This window comes from Boleophthalmus pectinirostris, unplaced genomic scaffold (assembly GCF_026225935.1).
Source record: "Boleophthalmus pectinirostris isolate CB_2022bp ecotype Guang Dong unplaced genomic scaffold, ASM2622593v1 HiC_scaffold_5, whole genome shotgun sequence".
Taxonomy (NCBI): Eukaryota; Metazoa; Chordata; class Actinopteri; order Gobiiformes; family Gobiidae; genus Boleophthalmus; species Boleophthalmus pectinirostris.
The window spans coordinates 16119261-16143772 of NW_026571404.1; the positions used below are offsets into that span (position 1 = coordinate 16119261).

General features: G+C 37.5%; 1 protein-coding gene across 1 annotated transcript in view; it reads left to right on the forward strand.

Annotated features, from left to right (window-relative positions):
• LOC110157006 (signal-induced proliferation-associated 1-like protein 2) overlaps positions 1-24512 on the forward strand; it is a 141208-nt gene that overhangs the window by 60692 nt on the left and 56004 nt on the right. The window contains exons 3-8 of the mRNA XM_055162828.1: positions 2304-2437; positions 5780-5968; positions 14912-15086; positions 16279-16382; positions 20407-20564; positions 21107-21683. Coding sequence (XP_055018803.1) covers positions 2304-2437; positions 5780-5968; positions 14912-15086; positions 16279-16382; positions 20407-20564; positions 21107-21683 — 1337 coding nt within the window. The remainder of the gene's footprint in view (positions 1-2303; positions 2438-5779; positions 5969-14911; positions 15087-16278; positions 16383-20406; positions 20565-21106; positions 21684-24512) is intronic.

Genomic DNA, 24512 nt, shown 5'->3' on the forward strand with positions numbered 1-24512 from the left:
CACGCCAGGTTCAAGCTTTCTCATTAAAACACCTACATGACCGAGTGGGACCAGTGCCACATTATACTCTGCTATAGACTCTGCTCGGGGCCAGTGCGCTCTCAGCAGATAATGTTACAGACTTAAGCCCCTCAAGATAACAGCTGCTTCACCTTTCACACTGGAGATGCCTGCACTGCTCCACAAAGATTCACTGTATTGAAATATGCCTGACTGCACTGAGTTAAGCTGCAGTCAAGGTTAATGAGACCGTGAATTCACAGTGTCTATTTACAGTAAGTTTGAGTGGGCCATAGAAGTGCCTCTGAAAATCATTTACCATGAAGCCCAGTGTTCCCAGTGCAGTGGTCTGTGTGTTTAACCCTCACTGCGCAGCCCACAGTGATGTATAATTGAAACGCTCCAGTTTGCTCGTATAGTTCTGAGCTTATTGCTTTTACAGTGCTGCTTTTACTGCAGTTTGTGGTTGCGGCACTTTTTCCATGAGGTGTTTTATTGGAGAGACAGTCCCGTCATCACCTCTGTCTTCACACACACACACAGAGTGGCCGCGTGTCACCACTTCAGGGTGAGCTTTTATCAACCTGAGCTGAACATTGATCTCATCGATTGCCCAAAGCCCTAGTTCCCACAGCAACAGGAGTGTCCTCCGCAGGACGTCCTAATGGACACAGTGTTTCCTTCACACCCCCAGGCCAAAGCCTTGTTACAGACAGGTCACGGTCATTTACTGTTCGATAAGAGAAGAGCTATGCTCTGCCTCATGTGCCCTTAAAAGTGACACAACTTAACTCAAAGATTTTACCCATTTAGCATGATTTTGACAGAATGAAGTGACAAGCATGATCTTTATCTAAAATGACATTCAAAGTCATTTGTGTCAGAACTTTTTGACAGCAGTGTGAGCTATGACAGGCATCTGTAACAGGAGCAGGCTGATGAGACACTTCCTCTGTGCTCTGGGTGCTGTAGGTGTCACACATATGGGTGTGTGGGTGTCATATGCTTGGACAGGCATCCTATCACCATTTGACCTCATGCACCAAAGAGCTTTGTGCCCTGGTCAACAGCCACATCCAGCCATGACTTCACGCAACCGTTAACCACACAGCCCTGTGAGCTTAGTCCCTGCTCTTTATTATTCATACATGTGTGTGCACGGCCCTAACAGTCAAAGTGACAGCGACCAGCACATTTACATTGCATGCTCCACATGCTCCAGTATCTTGAATCTTACAGGGCTGTATGAGAGCTGTGCATCCATTTCCTTTGAGGGCTTCTTTGTTGTCTTATGAATCCCAGTCTTTCTCCTCGGCTTTTCTGCGGATTAGGGACTGTTTGCTTAAGGCACCACTCGGAGTGTGCACAGCCTTCCTCTGTCCATGGCCTAAACATACAAGTCTTTTGAGCTATTCTTAGACCAATATCAAACATGTTTATTATTGTAGAGCTTCATAGCTTACTTAAGATTTGGTGTTAATTTTAAGTGATTTATGCTCGCTTAACCAACAGGCCTCCAGCATTACCACATCTCTATTAGAATCAAGGGTATTCATTATAACAAGTTCATTTCTATCACTCAGCAGCTCATCCTAACATATCAATCGTGAATTTCAAAATAGCTGTCCTGCTTATGTTTCACTAAATGACACGGAATAGCTCTTCCCATATGCAGGGGATATCCCAGCGGTATGGTGTTAACAACTACATCCGCACTTAAATGTAGCCAGGAAAATTTGTCTGTCTCTCCTCATATTTCTTCCATTCAGCTGTGTCAGGTGACCAGTAAAAACATGGAGTGGAAATAACCATTACCAAAACAACATCTGGCAAGATTTAGCAGCAGTAATAAAGGCATGGAATAGAAAGTAAAAGTTGCCATAATTAATTTATATGGTATTATTTATCTCAAAATGTAGGTGTACAGGTATTATTTGCATAGTTTAATCAGTTGTCTAGTACCATTTTAATCATTGTACCAGTGTTCTTATGTGTTTTGCATTAGACAGCATTGCGTGCATAGGTCAAAAATTCCTGCAAGGACAGTTGTCTTTTACTAATTTACCCAAAATCTCAATCCATGCCCCGACTCACTATTCTTAATCTGATTGCATTGTTTTATATCTCCAGTTCTTCCCATCTGCTTTGCATTGTAATCACTGTCATGCCTGCTCTTATCTTTCCTAAAGCACTATTTTAATTTTGAAACATTGTCTTACTCATGAAAAATCCATAGACTTTGATATGCGTTAAATTAAGTTAAGCTTGATGTTGCGATTGACTTTCCTTTTTTGTACTTTTAGAGCATCAGAACTACTTTGGGGTGGATGAAAACTTGGGACCAGTGGCCGTCAGTGTCCGCAGAGAAAAGCTGGATGAAGGAAAGGAGAAGGACGGTGCACAGTACAACTACAGAGTCACCTTTAGGACCAGCCAGGTAAATTCAAACATAAAACATGCATTACTTTACATATACATTGTGCAATGGTAATATAGTGGGCAACAGTTAAGCTTGCGGAGGCCTTTGCCAACTAACAGCAAGGAAGGTAGTATGAATTCCTTTTCTGAATATTGTGTTTGTGCCTTTGGGCAAGATGTGAATGTTCATTGATTTAATATGCTCTGAATACCAAGTGGACGTAGAAAGAAAAGTCGTATATTTACATATTAGAACACACTATCAATAAGGGCTGCATGATTTAGGGGAAAAATGTCATTATATTTGCAATGTTTAAAAAAAATGATTCTGTTGAGAGTGCACATTGTAAACCACTCCAGGAGATTTGAGGGAAGACTGAAACTCATAAATACAATAATCACATGTATTTCAGATCTGAACTAAACAGATCTAAAGTACAAGTACGCCAAAGGTTTTCTATAAAGGAGAAAGGACTCTATTATCTAAATAATTGGAGCCTTTACTCTATCAGCATGATTTGAAGGTATTTTACTATTTATCAAATCATTTTACAGAGCTTGCGTCATCTAAACTGCCAACTATCGCATTACTTTCCCAGATGTTTCTGTTCATTTGAGTCCAGAAAGTAGTGTTGATGTTACTCAACACTAGGCTCAGTCATGCAGCTCTAGCGTAGTCCCAACGGAGTCACGGCAGCAGACTCTACTCTGTCTGCTCACAGCCTCTAATGCTACCAGTGAATCCGACAGGACCGTCCATCCGTACAAGCTAAGGTTTATACCCAAGTCAAAACACTCACAGTATCATTGTTTTAAGATGAAGTGGATAGGCTGAAAGTATTTTTACAACAACAGTACTATGTACAGGTGATATGTGTTCCATAACATAGAAATAGAAATGAGATGATTTAAAAACTTTAATTTGCCATTTCATAGTAACATTTGGGCACATTTTTTAAATTATTTAGGTGTACACATATTTTATCAGTCTGATTGTTACATCATACCCAGCTGGTGCCACCTAGTGCCTCCGCTCAATTTCATTTCTCTCCAGCAACTAGGTCAGGAATCGGAATACACTACACGGTTTGCAAGAACCCCGGAAGTGCGAGTCCGGACACCAGCCAATCAGCAAAGAGCCATACATTCTGTGTTGGCAACGATTCCCGAGATCGAGGATTTAAAGCTGGAATAAAGAGAATGTTTGGTGAATTTTATCAAGGGGAAAGACATTACTGTTCTTCTTCCTACGGGATTTGGGAAAAGCTTAATATACCAGTTAGCCCCGTTAGCGGCGCATTACATACATCACGACCAAATAGCAGCGATCGGTTAATTTAAAAAAGTACCTGCCTACCATTGAGCAAACAATTTCTAATGCTGCAAGGTCAGACGCTTTCCACGAAGTGAAACCAGCTGATGAATCCGGCTAGTTACATCAATAGTGTATCGTGAATTCTTCTTTACATTCAAATTGAGTTGGTTTTTACCCAAAGTTTTATTTAGACCTTTTATTTAACCACCAAAATCCAACTGAGATTAAGAACCTTTAAAGCGATGCCAACAACAGTAAAAACAATTCAAAAAAAAGTAAAAAAAAAAACTAGAAATGCTTGTCCACTTAAACTATCCCTTGAAAGTCTAAAGTTAATGAACACACTGTCACTTATCAACTCGTGACCTAAAATAGACCGTGTTGTCCCCGTCCTCCTTGTCACTATGGTCACTGGGTGGTCTCTTGCTTTGAATAATTCAGGTAGACCAGCTGTGGCAGGCGGAGAAATGTCAGTGATAGCCAGTGCCAGACCTGGTTTACAGCACCACTCCCTCAATGAGACAAAGGATCTGGGTCATAGCTCAGAGAAAGTGGCAACTCCCAAACGCCCAGTGTCTATTTGCATGTACAACTTTTTCATGCGGAACTATCTGGGCCTGAACAGTGCGCTCAAAACATCAGTGATTTTTAGCAACAATAATGATAATGTATGAATCACTATTTTTACAGACGCCTCACAATTTCATGCAGACTAATATTTAAAGATGCATCATGTAACTTTTGTGACGCTATGGAAATGTTACTGCTTTTCCTGGAATTTTCTACAATATGACATTGATTAAACTGATTTTCTTATCTCCATGATGACAAGCAGCTCAAAGGTCAGATCTGTGGAGTGGCAACCTCATTAACTACACTAATACTGGGTTTGTTAGAGTAATTAAACACCTGTAATTAAATAAATTCAATATAATTTAATGTCATACTGTGGAACATTCCAGGTAAAGAAAAGCATCCACATGGATACAAGCTGGCATCAAAGCGACATTTTAAAAATCTATTTGATGTCTTTAACCAGTCAAGTAATCTGCTTTCTGAATATTGGATGGACTGCTGACGTTTATGCCCAGGCTATAAGTGGATCAAAATCGAGATTTATTGGTAAAAACATGTCACAAACAGCATTCTGGGTCATCATTTACTGGCACATTAGCGGCTAACGCTCAAACACTACTCAACATTACAGTTTCACTCGGGCTGCTAGCTCTTTTAAATATTTACAGTCTGAGTTGTTACGGCCCGTCCACTGAGACATGCTTGAGTTGTTGGGAATAATGTGGTGTGACACAAACCATCCATAGAGGAATTTGGAGCAACAGTCATTCGGAATTCGTTGCAACCAAAACAGATTTCTGAAAACAGGAAAAACATCTACTTATAACTTGAATACAGAATCTCTATCTCAATTTTGAGAAGTAGGGAGGTTAAGGAAGTTTATTTATGTAATTACAAACCAACCAAGTCCTAGTGGCATCTAAACATCCTAGTGTGTTGAGACTGGTTTTGTCAGGGCTAAATTAATAATATAATAGACAGAAGATCATCAACATACACGCACAGGCAAGGCACCTTTAAAACTTTGAATCTTTTGAATGAATCTGACCTAGTGCAAGAACAAAATTGGGCCCAAAACTGAACCCTGAGGGACCCCCAAAGACAATAGAGTTGAAAAAGAGTGGTAAAGGCCAGACACAAAAGATGACGAGAACCAACCAAGTGAAGATCCCAATATTGTTTAGTCTCTTTAAACAAAATAGCATTAGTAGTTGAAATTCTACATCTTGATTTTTGCCAAATTACAAATAAAACATAACAAAAAACTGTTGATAAACAAAAATATATGCAAGTTGATTTTCTTTTTTTCTTTTTTTTTTGTTCAAATGAAGCACACCAGCAAAAATATTACAAAAAACAAAGATTATCCTGCTAAAATTACAGAAGAGATTTTCAGTCCAAGTAAAAAAAAAATCTATTCTTTTGTAGTGTCTGACTGAATGAATAATTATCATCTGTTTTTCTCATTAGCTGACCACACTGCGCGGGGCTATTCTGGAGGATGCTATCCCGTCCACAGCCAGACATGGGACGGCCCGTGGGCTGCCACTCAAAGAAGTGCTGGAGTACGTGATCCCAGAACTGAACATCTCCTGTCTGCGGCTGGCCAACAACTCGCCCAAAGTCCCAGAGCAGCTACTCAAACTGGACGAGCAGGGGGTATGTTCATTTAAGTGTTTTTTAATGGGCCATTTTATCATACGCTGGTTTTAAAGCTGTGTGGAGCCAATAATCAAATCTTTAGCAGTGTTATTGCTTTAGTCCTTTTTTACATGATCTTGTTTTAGGCCTAATTTAGTCCTGGTTTAGACCTGGTTTAGACCTGGTTTGGACCTGGTTTAGATCTGGTTTAGACCTGGTTTAGACCTGGTTTTGTCCCGGTTTGGACCTGGTTCGGACCTGGTTCGGACCTGGTTTGGACCTGGTTTGGACCTGGTTTAGACCTGGTTTAGTCCTGGTTTAGTCCTGGTTTAGACCTGGTTTAGACCTGGTTTAGACCTGGTTTAGACCTGGTTTTGTCCTGATTTAGTCCTGGTTTAGACCTGATTTAGTCCTGGTTCAGACCTGATTTAGTCCTGGTTTAGATCTGGTTTCGTCCTGGTTTAGACCTGATTTAGTCCTGGTTTAGTGCTGGTTTAGACCTGATTTAGTCCTGGTTTAGATCTGTTTTAGACTTGGTTAAGACCTAGTTCAGACTTGATTTAATCCTGGTTTATATTTGTCTTAGTCCTGATTTTGACTCTGTTTAATCCCGGTTTACTCCCTGTAAAGTCCTGCTTTGAGACCTGGTTTAGTTCTTCTTGAGAACTGGTTCAGTCCTGGTTTACACCTGTTTTAGCCCTGGTTTATACCAGGTGTAAGCATACTATAGTTCCAAAAATCCCTCCTAAAATATAGTTTCTGTCCTAGATCTAGTTTATATTCCTTAGTCCTTGTTTAATTTGAGTTCAGACTTTGACTCATTTGATCCACTTGCAAATAATAATAGTTCTTGGTGTATGAAGTTTGAAAATAACTATTATCAAGACACTATCTTTAAGTTGTCCAAATCGAAAGATGGTAGTTAAATAATCATTCTAATCTCAAAAAAATTGAAGAAATACCAGTGTAACCCTAATTTTTCTGTCTTACATTGCATCCAAATATGTAACATTTAAGTCTTTGCAAAACATATGAAATGCATTTTGAGTCTCTTCCACTTTCCTCCGCTTTTCCAAAGTACTTTTAGCTGTCACTGGTTGCTACACGAGGCACATGAACGATTGCTTGTAATAACATTCAGTATTGATCTTCTATTAAGGACACCATCTTGACACTTTTATTATCCATCAAAACAAACTATACAAAATATAGTAGCATTAACTTGAAACACCAGTGATGCTTTCTCTATTTGATTATTTCTATCTCAACACAAACAGAAACAGGCCTTGATAAATAGACTTAAATTGAATCGATATGAATTCAACGCTCACTGCACTGACTATTATGGCTCTGTCTTCTAGGTCCATAGTCTTAAACCTGAAAGACTGGGGATTTCATATTCAGGTTGGCAGGCAGGCGCTGTCACATTACATTATCCCATTTGACAAAAATAGCCATTAGTGATGTGGGCTCTGTGCACCCGTGTCAGAGATGGATTCGTTGGCTGATCTTATGGCCTTTAATTTCACGTCTAATGAAAATGCAAGATTGAAAGGAGCCAGGGGGATTAGACAGCGCATGTTTGGCTATCAGAATCAGCTGCTTATTAGTGTAATTAATATTGGTATGACCGGTCCATCTTTCCAAGTAACAAAAGACTGACTGTTTAATAAAGTGGTTTACATTGGCATAAGCAGTGTTGACAGTCTTGAAATGGATTTTATTTTACTCTAAACTTATGTATGAATCAGTAATCAATACTTAAGGGTAAAAGCTTTAACAGTTGCGGGATAAAAAAACAAAAAAACAACCCAAAAACATTTAAAGAAACAACAGCACCTGTCTATTGTTTTGAAGTCTTAAGGCCTCATATCCATCAGTACACGAAATCTAATCTATACTTTTCTCAGGTTTATAGCCCAAAAATATTTTAATATAGTAGTAGTAATTTTTCTTATAGGATTACCTGCTACATTCTTGTCCACTCCTGACAGGGGTGTGCAAAAATATACAGTATCGATATCATGGGCTGCTGTGTCGATTATATAGAGTATTTTTAGGTATATTTTACTAATTATTTTGTTACAGCGCTACAGTTTTGTTGCTTGTTTAGTGGAAGGAAACTTGTTTATGTGACACATTTGACATTTTCATTATTTTGATGATTAAAATGGACATTTTTTGTGTAAATTTTTTGAGCAAGAAACAATTTAACAAAGACTTTTGGTGTCACTGCCATGATTTAGCCATTATTTTTTATTGAACCGTATTGAATCGATTTCACATATATTGTATCATATCGAAAGTCCACTTTATCGAAGTATGTATCGTATCGTGGCCTAAGTATCGAGATATGTATCGCATCTGCAGCTTCTTAATGATACCCAGCCCTACTTATAAAACAACAACCAAAGAAAGCATTGAAATATTAGTGTGATATTGTCTAATCAATAGAATCATTATTTAATGTAACATTTGTTCTATGTAATATTTCAAATGCCAAATTTGGTTATATTAAGTGACATAACTGCCCCACTTTTGTGAAACAAGTACCTCACATTTAACCTTGCGTCATAAATCCTCTATTGATATTGATATGGGTCTGTCCACCTGCTGCAGAGCTCCATGCCTTTACCATGAGACACTGTCTGCGGCTCAGTGTGGACATAAGACAGGACAGCACCGTGGAAGAGGGAGAAAGGAGAACAGAGTAATAAGAAACCTTTAAAATGAGTGTGAGGAGGTGAGCCAAGTCTAAGTGGAGCTCAGAAATTTGCCAAGTGCTACTCCTTTTGTTCCTCCAACTCAATCCCAATGTCCGGTTTTGTTTTATCCATCAATACTTTCTTCACATATGGTTTTCATACCATGATGCAAAGCTATGTGCAAAGGTTTTAGTTAATTTATCACAAGCTTTGACTATCAATGTAAATGTAGTAATACGCCAATATGACTTGTAAGTGGTCCAGAACATTAGCTCAGTTTACATTGACACCAAAGTCTGATTATAATCTGGTTTCTGGACTTTAAAGATTATTTCAATGACTTGCAAACCACTAAATCTGATATGGGGATTCAAAGGCACCATAATTAGGAAGAAATTAGAAGATTTTGCTGTTTACATGTCAGTTTAATCATGATTTGAGTGTTCATGTAACCACAGCCGCTGTTAGGTTCAAGGAGTTTTACAGGAATATTTCTGAAAAACTGCAAATAAACCAAAAGAAAAGAAAGAGATAGGAAAAGACAGGACCAGTCCTATACGCAAACACCTATATATCAATTACGTCTATTTGTGAATTCTGGAAAACCTGCCTATTGCACAATGCTGTTTCCCCTACATTTGCTAACAAAGACAGATCTATTCTTTTGCAGAGTAATACTAGCTTCAAGAGAATAATCCAACCACCCCATGTTTGTTTTCACATCTTTGCCAAAAAATCTTGCTGCTTTTGTCTGTGGAGAGAGAGATGGAAACAAAAAACGCATCCCCTTGTTTTTGGTCTCTAAATGTGCGTGCCATTTCCCAGTAGGTAAAAGTATCCTGGAGCTTTCAGAAAATCCTCCGTCCGAAATAATATCTTTGAAAGCAATGTTGTGTGTCTGTAAGAAGAAGAGCGGCGCATATGTGAAAGTGTTTTAAATCACCTTGTACATCACAGCGAGAGGCCCTGTTCACAGATGGACTGGCAAATGCATTAGCTACTAGATTTGGAAACCTGATTTTGAGGTGGGAGAGGGAGTAAATTGCACATAAGGAATATAATACAAAAAAGACTCTCTCCATCTTTCTTTCTCCATGCTTTATCACGTAATTCAATTTGAAGGAAAGATGAAAATGTCACGTTTGGCTTTCATTTAGCACTCTGGGTGATTTTAAACAAGATAGGACAAGATAAAGGGCTTTTCTCTCCAGCGGGTCCCTTTTAGAACCCATAATTACACTTAATGATATTTCACCATTGCGAGGTCAAGAAGAGCGGAGTAGTCTTTCTTTTGTAATGATGCAAAACAAATGACCCTTTTCTTTCATTTTGACCGCTGTTTTGTGAAGGTTTTGAGGTCATTTGAAATAATATGTCGATAACCTTCCAATTTTTCATGGACAAAGAGCATTACTAATTTCCCTTGTTGGGCTTTTATTTAATTAGAGTTTTTAGAAAGTGAAAATAATTTGTTTTTTAGACGTTTTTGTGAGCTTAAAGATAGCGGGGTTTGTGCTGCAGTGCTGACATATTCTGCAGTGTTGTTGTATAGAGCAAAAGGACACCGCTGTCTCCCTCAGGTAATGCTCTCTAGAGAGAAGTTATGCCCCAATTTCTTCCCTTCTTTATTTAGTAACTCCTATTATTGTGTTTTTTCGCTTTAAGGAGCTAGAAGAAGTCACAGGATCCAGAGTATATATTCAGATGTCAGCTATGCTTTCAACTATTGAGCAGAAATGTCAGTAATGTTATGCTATTCTTGGCAATAAAACCCCCTGCTGTATTTTATATTTGCACTTCTTCAGGGAATGGCTGGAAACTCTCACTTTAGCATAGAGTAGAAAACCTAAAGGTATTCTCATCTCCCAATATTGACGTTAAAGGTGCACTATGTAACTTTTATAGAGAGTCTGTCACTTGCTTGTCTCCATAGAGGTGTTATTGCTCTGGATATAATGTTCCCCAGTATGGTATTAAAAACATGTCGATCTTTGTGGAGACTAACAATATGAAGACTCATCCTCCAGCAAAGGTATCTCTGTCATCTCATTGGGAAAAAAAGGTTTTAAAAAGTAGTTTTGTACTTTATTACAAAGCCTTTCTGTATACTATTATGCTGCTAATCAATTGCAAGCTGCAAGTAGTAGTAGTAGTTTAGCAGAGTAGAGTATCCCTTTCTGGCTCCCTGTTGACTTAATTTTTTGCATACATGGATAGGTTAAGTCTAGGGGTGTGCAAAAATATCAAAATATTGTTATATCGTATTGTTTAATGTGATGATACAGAATCAATATCGTAGGCTGCTGTATCAATATATGGCCAAAAGTATTTTTTGGTATATTTTACTAAATAATTTTGTTACAGCGCTACAGTTTTGTTGCTTGTTCAGAGAAAGGAAACTTGTTCATGCATCACATTTGACATTTTCACTGAGTAAAATGGATGTGTTTCATATGAACGTTGCATAACAAGTGGTTTAACAAAGACTTTTAGTATCACTTTCATGATTTAGCCTTTATTTCTTTATTTTTTACCCATATTGAATCGATTTGAAATATATCATATTGAATTAAAAGTGAGAGATATGTATCATATTGTGGCCTATGTATCGAGGTATATATCGTATCGGCAACTTCTTACTGATACCCAGCCCTAGTTAAGACTGATTGTAAAATAATATAGGTCAGGAATACAAAATTTTTAACATTCATTTAATTTTGTTAAAATGTGTAACCCAAAGATTATCACTGAATTTGATGCATTTTGTTGCAGAAACCATGCTGCTCCATAGTAACAATTTGGCAAAATATGTAATGCAAATATAATACAAATACAAACACATGTTATATTCAGGATCACAACCCAGTTTTTGGATCAAATCACTGGGTTAGTCACTCATCTCTGCTAAAAACTACACTATAAATCCATGTAGACACCACACTGCAAGCCACACCTGGGGACCCTCTCTGCTTTTTCCATGTTTGCACTTTTTCAGACAGGGACAAATTCACAGCCAAAGGCCAGCCGTGTTGTCCTTGCAGTCTGCCAGTCTGTTAAAGAGGTGATCCAGGTTAAGTGGACCCATATAATCCAGGTAGAAAAAAAAAACAGCATTGTGCTATTTCCACCGGGCCTCGCTGTGTAATCGCTTTCCATCAAGATCTGGGCTCAGTTACCATGACAACCATCACAAAGGGATTTAACCTGCGAGAGCCCGAAAAGACAATGGCAATTTATTTCAGTAGATTATATGTTACCTTCAACATCAGAGGAGCTCTTTAGCCCCGATGCGTCAACCAGGTTAAGATTAAAATGCGCAGCTCACCTTAACGCAACAGGTGTCTGAGGCTTTCAACTGCCTGGGTATAAATGATTCAGTCTGAAATGGGGTTTTAGTTCAAGTGAAAAATAATGCTATATTTTCGAGATAAGAATAAAGGGAACATGCTTTATTTTCCATTTCATTTTCCATTATACAAGCCTAAACCTAGATTACTACCTGTGAAACCTTCGCACCCATACAAGATGTACAACAAAATTGCATATATAAGATGTAATAAGATTTGGCAAAAACCCATTTTTCCAACTAGTACCACTATTGTGCTATTGTACTTTAAGGGCACATATAACATTATTTCCTGATCGATGTTATAATGTTGTTTCCTCATCGAAAACATACCGGGGAGTTGTGTTTTGTTTCATTCACACATTTAACGCACAAACCCTGTATTTTTACCCATACGCCTTTTCTAGAATCATTTCATAATTTCAGCCTTGGGATAGCGAGCCTCTACTTTTAACTCGAAAACTACCACTACATGACATCACAAGGTGGGGCAGAGCATTTTGAGATTTGGAGATGGACTGGTAGACAGACTAATAATGCAGGATTACATGCAGGAAACAAACACAACTCCAGGAATGTTTTTGATGAGTTTACGGGACGGTGCGGAATTTTGGACATTGGGCCTCATTTCCTACATAGCCAGAGTGTTGGAGACGTGTGGAGATGCTTTTTAAATATTCCATCCAGTCCTTGTAATTCAAGAGGTCACTGGTGCTAGGCTAGTGCATGTCACTGGCCATAGTTATCCTGCCACTAAAAACAGTTTTACCCACTCCACAAAGCACCAGAGGCAAAACAGTTATAACTCCAGACTGTCGATGTAAATGTTTTTGTCAATAGAATAATTTTAGAAGTAAAATTAACCTTGAATTTGATGGATTTATGTTTGAGCAGCAGCCGCGAGTTGTACTTCCTGACTGATATCACCAATCACCTATCTTACCTGCAAAGTAAAATTTCACTGCTGCTGAGAAAATAGTCCCTCAAAATGCGAAGATTTGTATGACGCAAGGTTAGTTTTATTTCAAACATTATTGTAACAACACAGACATTCACACTGACAGTCTGGTGTAATAATACTTTTGCTTCAGGTGTTTTGTGGAGTGGGTAAGACTGTTTTTAGTGACAGGCTAACTATGGCCTTTGATATGCACTAGCCTAGCACCAGCAACCTCTGCAAATACAAGGACTGGATGGAATATGGATGGAATTAACTAGGAAATGAGGTCATATGTATTTTAACATGGCTGAAACCTCACAAGAGTCAACTTTGCGTAATATAGGACCTTTAATAAAATAAAGGTTGCAGAAATATTATCTGATTATTTCAAATTCAGTTACTGACAGTGCAACTGGATTGTATTGACTCTATTATTATACCCCTAAATAATAATAGCAAATAGCTTGTCCAGTGTTTCTTTCTTATATAAATGTTTCCATTGTTTTACACTGTACTGTAGTAATACTAGTAATGGAGAATTTGCAGTACAATGTGCTGGATAAGCCAGGCCATGTTTTCCCAATGAATGGTTATCCCACACTGATTATAATTACCATGGATAGAATTATGTCAATTACGTATTGTAGGATAAATTGCCAAATCCTTCTGCTTGAATTTACACTGTCAACAAATTTGTTCCTGTCCAAAACTAGACATCTGCTTTTATTCACTGGGGAATAATAACCAAATGCAATAAAGCTTGTTAATAGTTTCTTAGCCACTGTCAAACCACAATGAAGTCTTTGCTTTGGGAGGCTTTTTTTTTCTATGAATTCAAATGCATTCTGTTCTGTCTTTTCCTCCTTAAGCCGGTATGTGTTGGAGTATTTGTAATTCACAGCTTGCCTGGCTCACAGCTGCTCTTAAGTAGCTGTTATTAGCCCAGGTTGATTTATGCCACGCTCAGAGCTTTGCTGAGAGTTCAGAGCCATTCAGGGTTCACAAAAAAAGGAGTGAAGCGTTTCCTGTACAAGAGATCCTGAAAGTTTTTACGTCAAGTACCTCCGAACATGTTTATTTTGAGACTAAACTAGGAGCAGATTTACACAGATCATGTTGAAATGAGGATTTAAACAGGACTATGACAGAACTACTAATCTAGCACTAATCCAGGACTAAACCAAAGGAAAAATAATGGATAAATCCAAAAGAAACAACTTTCAAACAAGGGATATTCATAGACATTTTATTAAGGAGGCCTAACCCAGATTCCTAGCAGTACTTTACATTACCATATTGTGATAACTATCTTAATTAGATAATAGACTGGATCTCTTTCTTAATTTTTGTTTTTGGATTTTCAACTTAAAATATGATGCAATAAATAACTTGCACTTACAAAAAAAAACTATTTCTTGAAATTAAATAAATAAATAAATAAATTTGTTAACTATTTGATTATGTAAAACAATTGGGGTAGGACATTATTTGTTTTTTTTAAACTTCATCCTACTCCTTTTGAACACCATGTCCAAAATATGTACATGTACATATCCTTGTTTTTGTTTTGTTTTTTGTTAGTGTTGTTGATTTTGTTTTACCTTGCTCAAACAAATAAATAAAATTAAATAAATAAAAAATAAATGACACATACATCTTCCTTTAACGCATATGCACTTGACTACTTGAAGCTATGTAGATCAAGTATAGCCTAATTTTAACTTTCTGTGTAATCCGAGACTAAGAAACATCCTAAATTGCCATTAAAACCTGACACTATCCCCTCCCAACTGCTTTTAAGTAGCTGTTACAACCCCAGACTGATTTACCGCCGTGGATACTAGCTGTGAAGTGATTGAAAGCCTCTGTATCTTTTTCTCTGAGTGCCTAATGTACAGTTTGCACACAGGACTACAGGAAATAACACTTAGCTGATGAGTGTCTGTGTGCTTTTTTTTCCTCTGTTGCAGCTAAGTTTTCAGCACAAAGTTGGGGTCCTCTACTGCAAGGCCGGACAGAGCACGGAGGAGGAGATGTACAACAATGAAAGCGCAGGGCCAGCCTTGGAAGAGTTCTTGGATTTGCTCGGACAGAGAGTTCGTCTAAAAGGATTCACCAAGTACAGAGCGCAGCTGGATAACAAGAGTAAGATGTAACGCTATTAGATGTATTAGGGCTAACAACACATCCTGGTCTGGTTTATATTCGATTAGGCTTTTATCTTGGGCCTGTTTTTCTTTTTATATATTAGCCTGTCCAGGCACCCAACTCCATTATCGGCGCTATATAAAGCATTAGATAGAACCTCTAAAAGCAAACTGAGGTAAAAGTACAAAAGTTCTGTGAGAGCAATACCACAGGTTTGATGTCAATGATAAAGGTGCACTACGAAAAGTTACATAGTGTACCTTTATCATTAACATCAAACCTGGAGTATTGCTCTTACAGAACTTTTGTACTTTTCTGATTGATGGTCCACTATACCTGCTTGTTCTTGGTGGTATTATTGCTTTAGCTGGAAGGTATAAAGTCTATATCAGTAGGACAAGCAGATGAAATCCGAGTTGCAGTAACAGGCCATGTTACTGGTTAGATCTGCGGAGAGGTGACCCTGTTTACAACAAAAGTTAAGGTTTCAAGAGGTATTTAGTAATGAAACACCTGCCAGTGAATAAGATAGATAAATTTAATATGTTGTTGAATAGAGATGTAACAAAAATCGAAATATCGTGATATTGTATCAACGGAGGTCTCTCAATAATATTGTGGGCTGTCACAATATATTGAATCACAAGTTAATTTGCTTAAATGCATTGTTTTATAGTAGTAACAGCTAAGAAACACAGGGAGCTACATATACCATGATTAATTTCAGTGGAGACAACATGAAGAAATTGTTTTTTTTTTTACTTTAATCCTTGGGATTATGACAGTATTGATTTACACTGAGTCTTGTTAAGGTATTTTAAACACAATATGCATCCTATCTACAACAGTGTCTCCAAAATATCGCAATAAATATCGTATTGTGAGATGCATATCGTGATAATATTGTACCATGAGTTTTGGATATTGTTGCATCCCTATTGTTGAATATTCCAATCAAAGCAATAACGTCTTTCTGACAGTCTGCCAGAAAAGTTACATTATCTTATTACATTACATTATTACATTACATTACATTATCTTATTACATTTTTATCTTTAAGTAAATGATAAAAATGTACATAATTTCTGTGAAGTTGTAAAAGAGAACTTGAAATTTGACTGTATATTCATGTTGTTTAATCTGATTTTAAATATAACATCAGAACATGTTTTTTGCCCCTCTCTCCAGCTGATTCTACAGGGACCCACTCTCTGTACACCACCTACAAAGACTATGAGCTGATGTTTCATGTGTCCACCATGCTCCCGTATACTCCCAACAACAGGCAACAGGTCAGTAACTCTCCTCAGCCTTATGCAGCCTGTAGACTAAACATGCATGGACTAAATCTGCATTACTTTTATTTTTGAGGTGTTTTTAATGATATTTTTTAAGGCAGCCTCACTTTTTCAATGCTTAGTCATAACATAAACTCTTACCAGTCTGACCAGCTTGTCAAAACAGTGCTATTTACTGCTATTTATGAAGAAATACAATTAATATTATGCAGAATTGAGTTTAGCATTTTGGCCCTCTACGATATTTTCTGTGTCTCATGTATGTAGCCCCATGAAAAAAAAGCCCAGCCCTGCTATAGACCCTTAAAAATAATGTCATAATGTCATTTCAATGGAAAAAAAAATTTGAGTAACCACAGAATATCACATCAGATTTGTGAAATGATAACCATTCCGAGACAAGTAAATTACATCAGAGCCATTTACAATTGTGTTTGACATTACTTGTTTATTTAATTAGAGATTCAGATTATTTTTTCCTTCAAACAATACTTCCTCACAACAGTTTTTCATTTTATTTACAGACATAGTACAGACTTTAAAATAACAAATACATTCAAATAACATTTATAACTTAAATTCAAAAATTTAGATCTGATGAAAGGTGAAAATGTATTGTGTAAATCTGAACATTTAATAAAGGGATCTATCAAAGCAAATTCAACCAGCATAGTCTAATAATCTTTACAAAATGCAAATAAATCTAAACTTTAATCTCCTCTGAACTTTTTAACCCCATTAGCGACAGCATTAGTGTTGACCAAGCCTGGATGTAATTTTTGAGTGAAATCTTATTAGGACCCACAGCTCAATAAATCTTGGTTTGTTAGCAAAGACCTGTCTCGGAGAGTGGCAATTATCCCCACTCCTGGTTGAAATGGCGGCACTGGCGAGATGTACTCCATGTTTTTCAAAAGACCCAGGAAACTATTCATCATTGCAGTGTATGTGAGAGTGTTTTTAGGTACAAATCTCTAGGGTCCACTCTTGCTAGCCATTGATGTTGAGGCCTTTGTCTAATGCAGCTAATGTGTTCTTGAGTAGCTCCTTTTTTTGGATATCAATAAATTCAAGCCGGGCTCCTGCCAATCCTCCCCAATGGCTAGTTCTGCCGCAGTAATGACCTATCAGCAGAAAGCAGTGCGTTCAGGAGTATTGCCATAGTAACTGTACCCCTCCAAAGCTTTTTAATCAATGCTTCCCCAGGGGCCGGACATGGAGTTGGCATTAGGCTTTTGTGTCTATCTGTCTGCACTAACAAGTGGAATTAAGTGAAGCTAATGGGGGACTGCCAACCAAGCGCCGGATGCTGCCGTGGTGGCAGTGGATTCAACAGCGTAGCCTCAAATTGGTTAATATTGAAGTAAATTTGGAATTCATGTGGTAACAATAGTTCAGGTAACAAAATGGCAAGTCATAGCATTATACACAGCTGAAATAGTGGAAGTTGTAATAGTATGTGATGGAAATTTATATTGTGGAAAGAGTTCTCTGGATCTGTCTTTGTGTAAATCAATGTGATTTCTACTTGAGAACCAGACCTATCATTAACATGTGTAAAGGCTCATCTGTCTCCACCCTCAGGAAACTGTGAGTTGTCTTAGCTGTCCTCAAATGTATGTTAATGTAACACAAGCCTGTGAAACAAAAGTCACTCTGCTTTGTTATGTATGTAACTTGTATTTCTGTATAAATACTCAGAGCTCAGATGCTCTGGGGCAGAGTCTCCAAAGGATAGACTCGGAGGGGATGCTCAGTGGAGTTGCTCGAGGGTAGAGCACAGAGGAGCTGATGTGGTAGGGACATACTGCTGGTTAAGAGAGGATGTTGGTCTCTGGCCAGGGCAGGCCTAGTTCCTGTCCACATCTCCTGTAACAACAAGAATAAACCTTGGCCTTTATTCCAAAAACTCATCAGGCTTCACAAATGGATTAATTATTCATCATCAAGAGCTAAATAATTTTTTTCCACAACAAGTACTTGTATGGTTAAATTATGTATTGCTGTTCTACTGCTCTTACAAAAACACAATTCATTGCACTGAAATTACTGGTGCAAGTAGATTTTAAAGATGCAATATGTCCTTTTTTGTGGGGTTTGGGACTTGGTGGTCTCCGTGAAGACTTATTGCTTTGTCTTGAATGTTCCACAGTATGGCATTAATTCTGTAGCATATTATGTGTGTTTCTATTGCCCTTTGCATTTTTCAAAATACGTTTTTACTGTGAGCAGGTTAATTTCTGAGATGGACAAGTTTAATGCCATATTTTGGAACATTCCAAAATATTATTACTACCATTTTCTTGAGTACATATTTTGAGTACTTCCACCACTTCTGATTACACTTCAGTTGTACTATAGAATCAATTGGAGCCATCTTTCATACAAACAGCTGTGTCTTCATGCATCTAAAGATTTGTGAGTCCATTGGCCTTCCTTTCACCTCCTTCAGTTGTATGTGTGCGACCGGGTAGTGGGATATTGTAATTTAATCCATGGAGGTAATCTCTCCATCAACTCTCATCCCTTCATCCTCTCCAATTCACCTCTCCTCCTCCTAATCCGGCTTGTTTGGCGCTCCTCTTGATCCCAACTGACAACTCCATAGCAAGAAGGGACTGAGGTTAACTAACTGCAACAAGACAACAATACAAGCGCTCAATGGGGTGATGGCATGAGGCAATATCAATGGGGAAAATAAATAGCTCTTTTATCTTTGACACTGGAGCTGAACCATGCGTTATAAATTTACTACTGCAAAAGCTATACTAAATAAACCCGTGTCTGTAATGCTGAAAAGTGGACATAATATTTGCATAGTCAGCTGATACATTTTGTTTATACTGGGTTTTATGTGCTGTGAATATATTTGTTTAGAATGAACAAAACTAAGGATCTTTATTGTGCAAGAGACATACTAAAACAATGGTGTTGAAAGAAGTAGTTCTGTCAAGGTTACATTTTGGTAACTTAATAATAATAATAAATAAAATGGGTACATATTTAAGATAACTGTACTGAAACTGGCAACCCAAATGAGAGACTCATGTAAGACTCATTCTGCTTTCTGACTGGAGAATTATCTTGAGAACTAAAACACTAAATTATAACAAAACAACTAGTCCATCGCATCGTGTCCAATGTTTTTGTAATAAAGAGCAGGGTTCCCATGGTCATGGAAATCCTGGAAAAGTCATTTTCTAGGTCTGGAAAAGTCATGGAATTTTAGTATCTCTTTCACGTAACTACAGCTTACTGTTGAGTTATCATTAGGCTATCATGATTATTTTCGAACGTATATGCCTTTTGTTTAAAAGAGACGACAATAAATGCACTCATAGTATTTTGAATGTTAAAAAAAAAAACTATAATACCAAACCATAAGGTGAGTGGAAAAGGTTAACATTTCATAATTAGCCCTAAAAGTCTGATCAATTCTACACATGTAGGTGCTGTAAAGTCATGGAAAATTCACTTTAGGTCACGAAAAAGTCATGGAAAAGTTTTGAAATATTGTCAGTGAAAAAGAGGTGGAACCCTGAAAGAAGCATTACAGTGAAAGCTATATTTGATTTGATCACTCTCATACTGCAGCTGGAGACACAGATAAAAAAAAAAACAACAACTGAAAATCAAAATAGTCCATACTGTCCTTTTAAAAGAAAAAAGCCTACACATTTGGCCACACATTGCAGTAATCTAATATTTACTATTAACTATATTTCCATGGGGAACATTTACGTATACTTGGATTATATTATTAGGTTACTGTACCTATAATCTAATACAGAATTCAAAGACTAAATCTTACACATCTGCCACATAGAAGTCACCTTGTAGTTTAACTCAATTGGTGCACAGCTTACTTTGATACATTCTATTGTGACTCGGGGGAATGTAGCTAACATCAAAATCATGCTGATCTTATACTTCTGTTCACCATATTTCGAATATGTTTTGAATCACATTACATCTCGTAGCTAACTTCATCAATCTGTGTGTTTTTTTTTTTTTACAGTTGCTACGGAAACGGCACATCGGGAACGACATCGTCACCATCGTGTTCCAGGAGCCCGGGGCACTTCCTTTCACTCCCAAAAACATCCGATCGCATTTCCAGCATGTGTTTGTCATTGTAAAAGTCCATAACCCCTGCACTGAAAACGTCTGCTACAGGTAAATTACTATGACAATTTAATTTCCATAAATAAAAACAACTTTGTGATGAAATAAAGTAATAGCATCAAAACTATTAGGTTGAGCACAGCGGGATGCTAAGGAAATGAAAAACAATTTGTGTGTGTTGTTCAAATGTTTTCTCGGCAAATGGCGTCATGTGAACTTTTAAGAGCACTTAATTTGAAAGAATAAAAATAATGGCCTGCTGGGTGCTAACTGAGGTGTCTCAACTTCGCAAAAAGCTAAAATTGCAGGTCTCTTTTGATACGCGTGGTGATGTTACACTTATTATCTTCACAGACACCTTAAAAGTAATGATTTAAAGCACTCTTCTTCAGTGGTAGAAAAGTCAAAAGCATTCATTTTATTGTATAGAAGAAAGGTTACCAAGTTTAGCACAAGCCATTTCCCTGAGCGACATGCCAGCTCAGACTTAAAAGGTCCATTTAACTTGCCGTTCAATACTTTAGTTCTTTTATTGTCTCACTGTTCTCACACCTTAAGTGCTTGTTTTGATTTATTGATTTTTCTTTCTCTAGCGTCGCTGTCTCCAGATCTAAAGACGTGCCCCCCTTCGGACCTCCCATCCCCAAATCTGTGACTTTCCCCAAATCAGCAGTTTTCAGGGACTTTCTACTTGCTAAGGTCATCAATGGCGAAAACGCAGCTCACAAATCGGAGAAGTTTAGGGCTATGGCGACCAGGACGAGACAGGAATATCTCAAAGACTTGGCTGAAAACTTTGTCAGCACCGCTACTATTGACTCTGCTGTGAAATTCAGCTTTATAACGTTAGGAGCCAAGAAGAAAGAGAAAGTGAAACCACGGAAAGACGCGCACCTCTTTAGCATCGGCGCAGTAACCTGGAGCGTCCGAGCGAGGGATTTTGGACAGTCCATGGACGTTGACGGCCTTCTGGGAATATCGAATGAGTTTATCGTGCTGATAGAAGAGGAGTCTAAAAACGTGATTTTCAACTGCTCATGTCGGGACGTGATCGGGTGGACTTCAGGGATTATGAGCATCAAGATCTTCTACGAGAGAGGAGAGTGCATCATGCTGTCGGCCCATGATAACTGCGGAGAAGACATAAGGGAGATGGTGCAGAGGCTGGAGGTAAGTTTTGTATTGTCAAAGAATGTCACAATATCGAATGTCTGTGTTTTTTTAGTTATAAGATAAGAAATATCAAGAATTACACATTGAGCACCCTGGCCAAATCAAACAACTTCCAATTTAGTGACCTCATTTTTATTTATTTTTTTCACCGTATATTGAACTGAAATGACATAATTATGATCTCGATAATCTTGATAACCTTAGTCAGAGTTGAAGGCAATAACTCAAATTCAATGATCGCATTGAGTACCTGTCTAAGACTAGAAGGGATGTCACAACGTCAACTTGTAGTATTACCATTAATGTAAGACAAAATGTTATTAAACCTTATCAGAACCATAACTTATAAATATTACAGTGTTGATTTGAATAGATTACCTGAACTTCTAAATTCTAAATGCAAAAGTACTAATAGTTGTAGTGAAGCCACAAAAAAAGTTCTTTATATTTTGATTTTATTATTTGCTGGCTGTATCTATTTTAAGTTTAAATAACTTATTTTGGCTACTAAAAGCTTCACAATTGTCTGTATCCTACTGATACATTTTATCTTTAGAATCAGAATCACAAATTATTGTTAATCTTGACTTTTGTTGGTGTCAAAAATTATAATCTAGTCCAATATCGCATGTTGGCTGTTGTCAGACAGAGGGGGGGGGTTTCTGTCTCTAATACACAAATTGAAGTGATGACCTCACCACATCATATCACTGAAATCCAATCAGAATTGCAAATTGCATGTTTACAATCGTGGTTTTAATAGTGGTTACTGTTTATTCAGCTACATGAGACAATGTGATGTCCCATACATGTTGTTTTTAGTTAGATTGTGATTATGTACTTCTCTCGTTGGCATTGTATTAATGTATTATTTATACTCCCATTTTCTATGTGAGCTCATTCCAGCACACTTCCTAAATTAAAATTTTAGTGTCACTTTCAATTTTAATTAGCTACACATTTGGCGAACAGCTTTGTGCATCACCTCCTCAAACTGTCAGCATTAGTTTCCAATGTGACTTCTAGTTTCTTTTTACATATAAGTAAGATTACAGTACTGGTACTTAATCTGATAATTAACAAAACTATACATAAATACATAAAGCAGAAATGAGGCAGTTCTAAAACAGTTTGCACATATTAAATGTATGCACGAATGCTTCCTTATTCTTCCTCAATAGAGAAGCATAGGCCTATCTACATTATTGTTCAGTAGCAAAAGGATTTTTCTTTTATATTGTTTTGTGTGTATTTAAATTGCTCCTTTGTTGTGTTCATTCTTGCAAAACATAAGATAAAGACGGTATAGAGCACCAACACTACATCATTATCTCATATCCAGTTTATAGTAAGACTTATTAAAGTAGACAGACCCGGGTGGCACTAATGCATGACTTAAACAACAGAACAGTCTCCAGGTTATTACAATGGGAAATACTTGGCTGGATGTTGTCATCATAATTCCTAGTAAACTCCGGATGGTTCCGTGAACACAACACACACTCGCACAGAGACATTTCAGTGGTAATGCTTGCCTTTAGCTCAAATGGGGCATTGGAGCATTTTCCAATTCTGCGGTCTTTATGTGGTGAAACAATGCATTTTACTCATATTACTTTTGCCATTCAGGGTTTACTGCTCACCACAAGCTGCTATTTGATTTGCATCATTATCTGTGCCTTGGTTAACCTGTATACAGTTTGACAAGTTTGTTTAATTTATTTATTCTACTGCCTTTTATTTTAGTAATCACTTGGCAGTTGTTTGTACAAAAAATACAACAGGCTCTATGCACAACGACACCCATCTAGTTCAAGTCATTAGAACAGTAATCACAGTAATATCCACCCTAATGATAACTCTAGGAGAGTCACACTGTAATCAATAAATACTGACAGTAGACAGGGAGCTGCAGGTGGATTTTACTGGTAGTGGATATGGAAAGTTTCCTTTGCTTAATAATGGCCAAATGACCCATACAAGTCGGCTATTTTCAGCTCTGAAGTTTTGTCCTTGTTCTTTGCCCGTGTTTTCACACAGTACATGCATTTATTTTTAGCTTGCCTCTACATGTCTTTGCAATCAACACCCAAGTAAGCCATGTTTTGTTTAGTTTTTCTTAGTATTAGTTCACATTTACAGCAAAACAGAGGATGAAGAGTGGGGTGAGGCATTCATTTAACTGCTAGTGTAAGGAATCCAGAATGTAGTGTGTATAATGTTGTATATTTTCCATACACTGACAGCAGTACAGCAGTGTTCAAGTTCAAGTCAACAAAAACATCTACATCTACAACATCTTGTTTAACCTTAACTCTCTCCTCATCCCATTTGTGTCTTTGTAAACTGCATTGTACCTGAATTTAAAAACATCCACAGTAGAGGATTAAACAGGCCCTCCTGCTGACAGCTTTCTTTGGCTCATTGCGTATAATCAGCTGGGGTTTACAGCCAGACGTTTAGGTCATAACAAAAATGATTGTCAAAGTCTAGTCATTATTATTAAACACCAATGCAATTTCATGAAAGCTAGACACTTTATTTGATGGAGAGATTAACATGATTTGCGTCACATTGTGAAATCATTGAAAAGGAGGGGGGGGGTGGATTGGTGCAGGTAAGGCAATAACAGCTTAAAGCAGGTCACCAACCCAGTTTTAACGGGGATAAAATGAAATACAGGGACTTTTTATAGACTAAGAATAGAGTTGACGTGCCCTAAGATGCTCAAGCTACCCACTTTGTTCTTTCAGAGTCCTCATTCTTTTTCTCATCTAAAATGGTCAACTGCGGCGGTGCTATTTTGGTGTCAGCTGGTTCTAAATA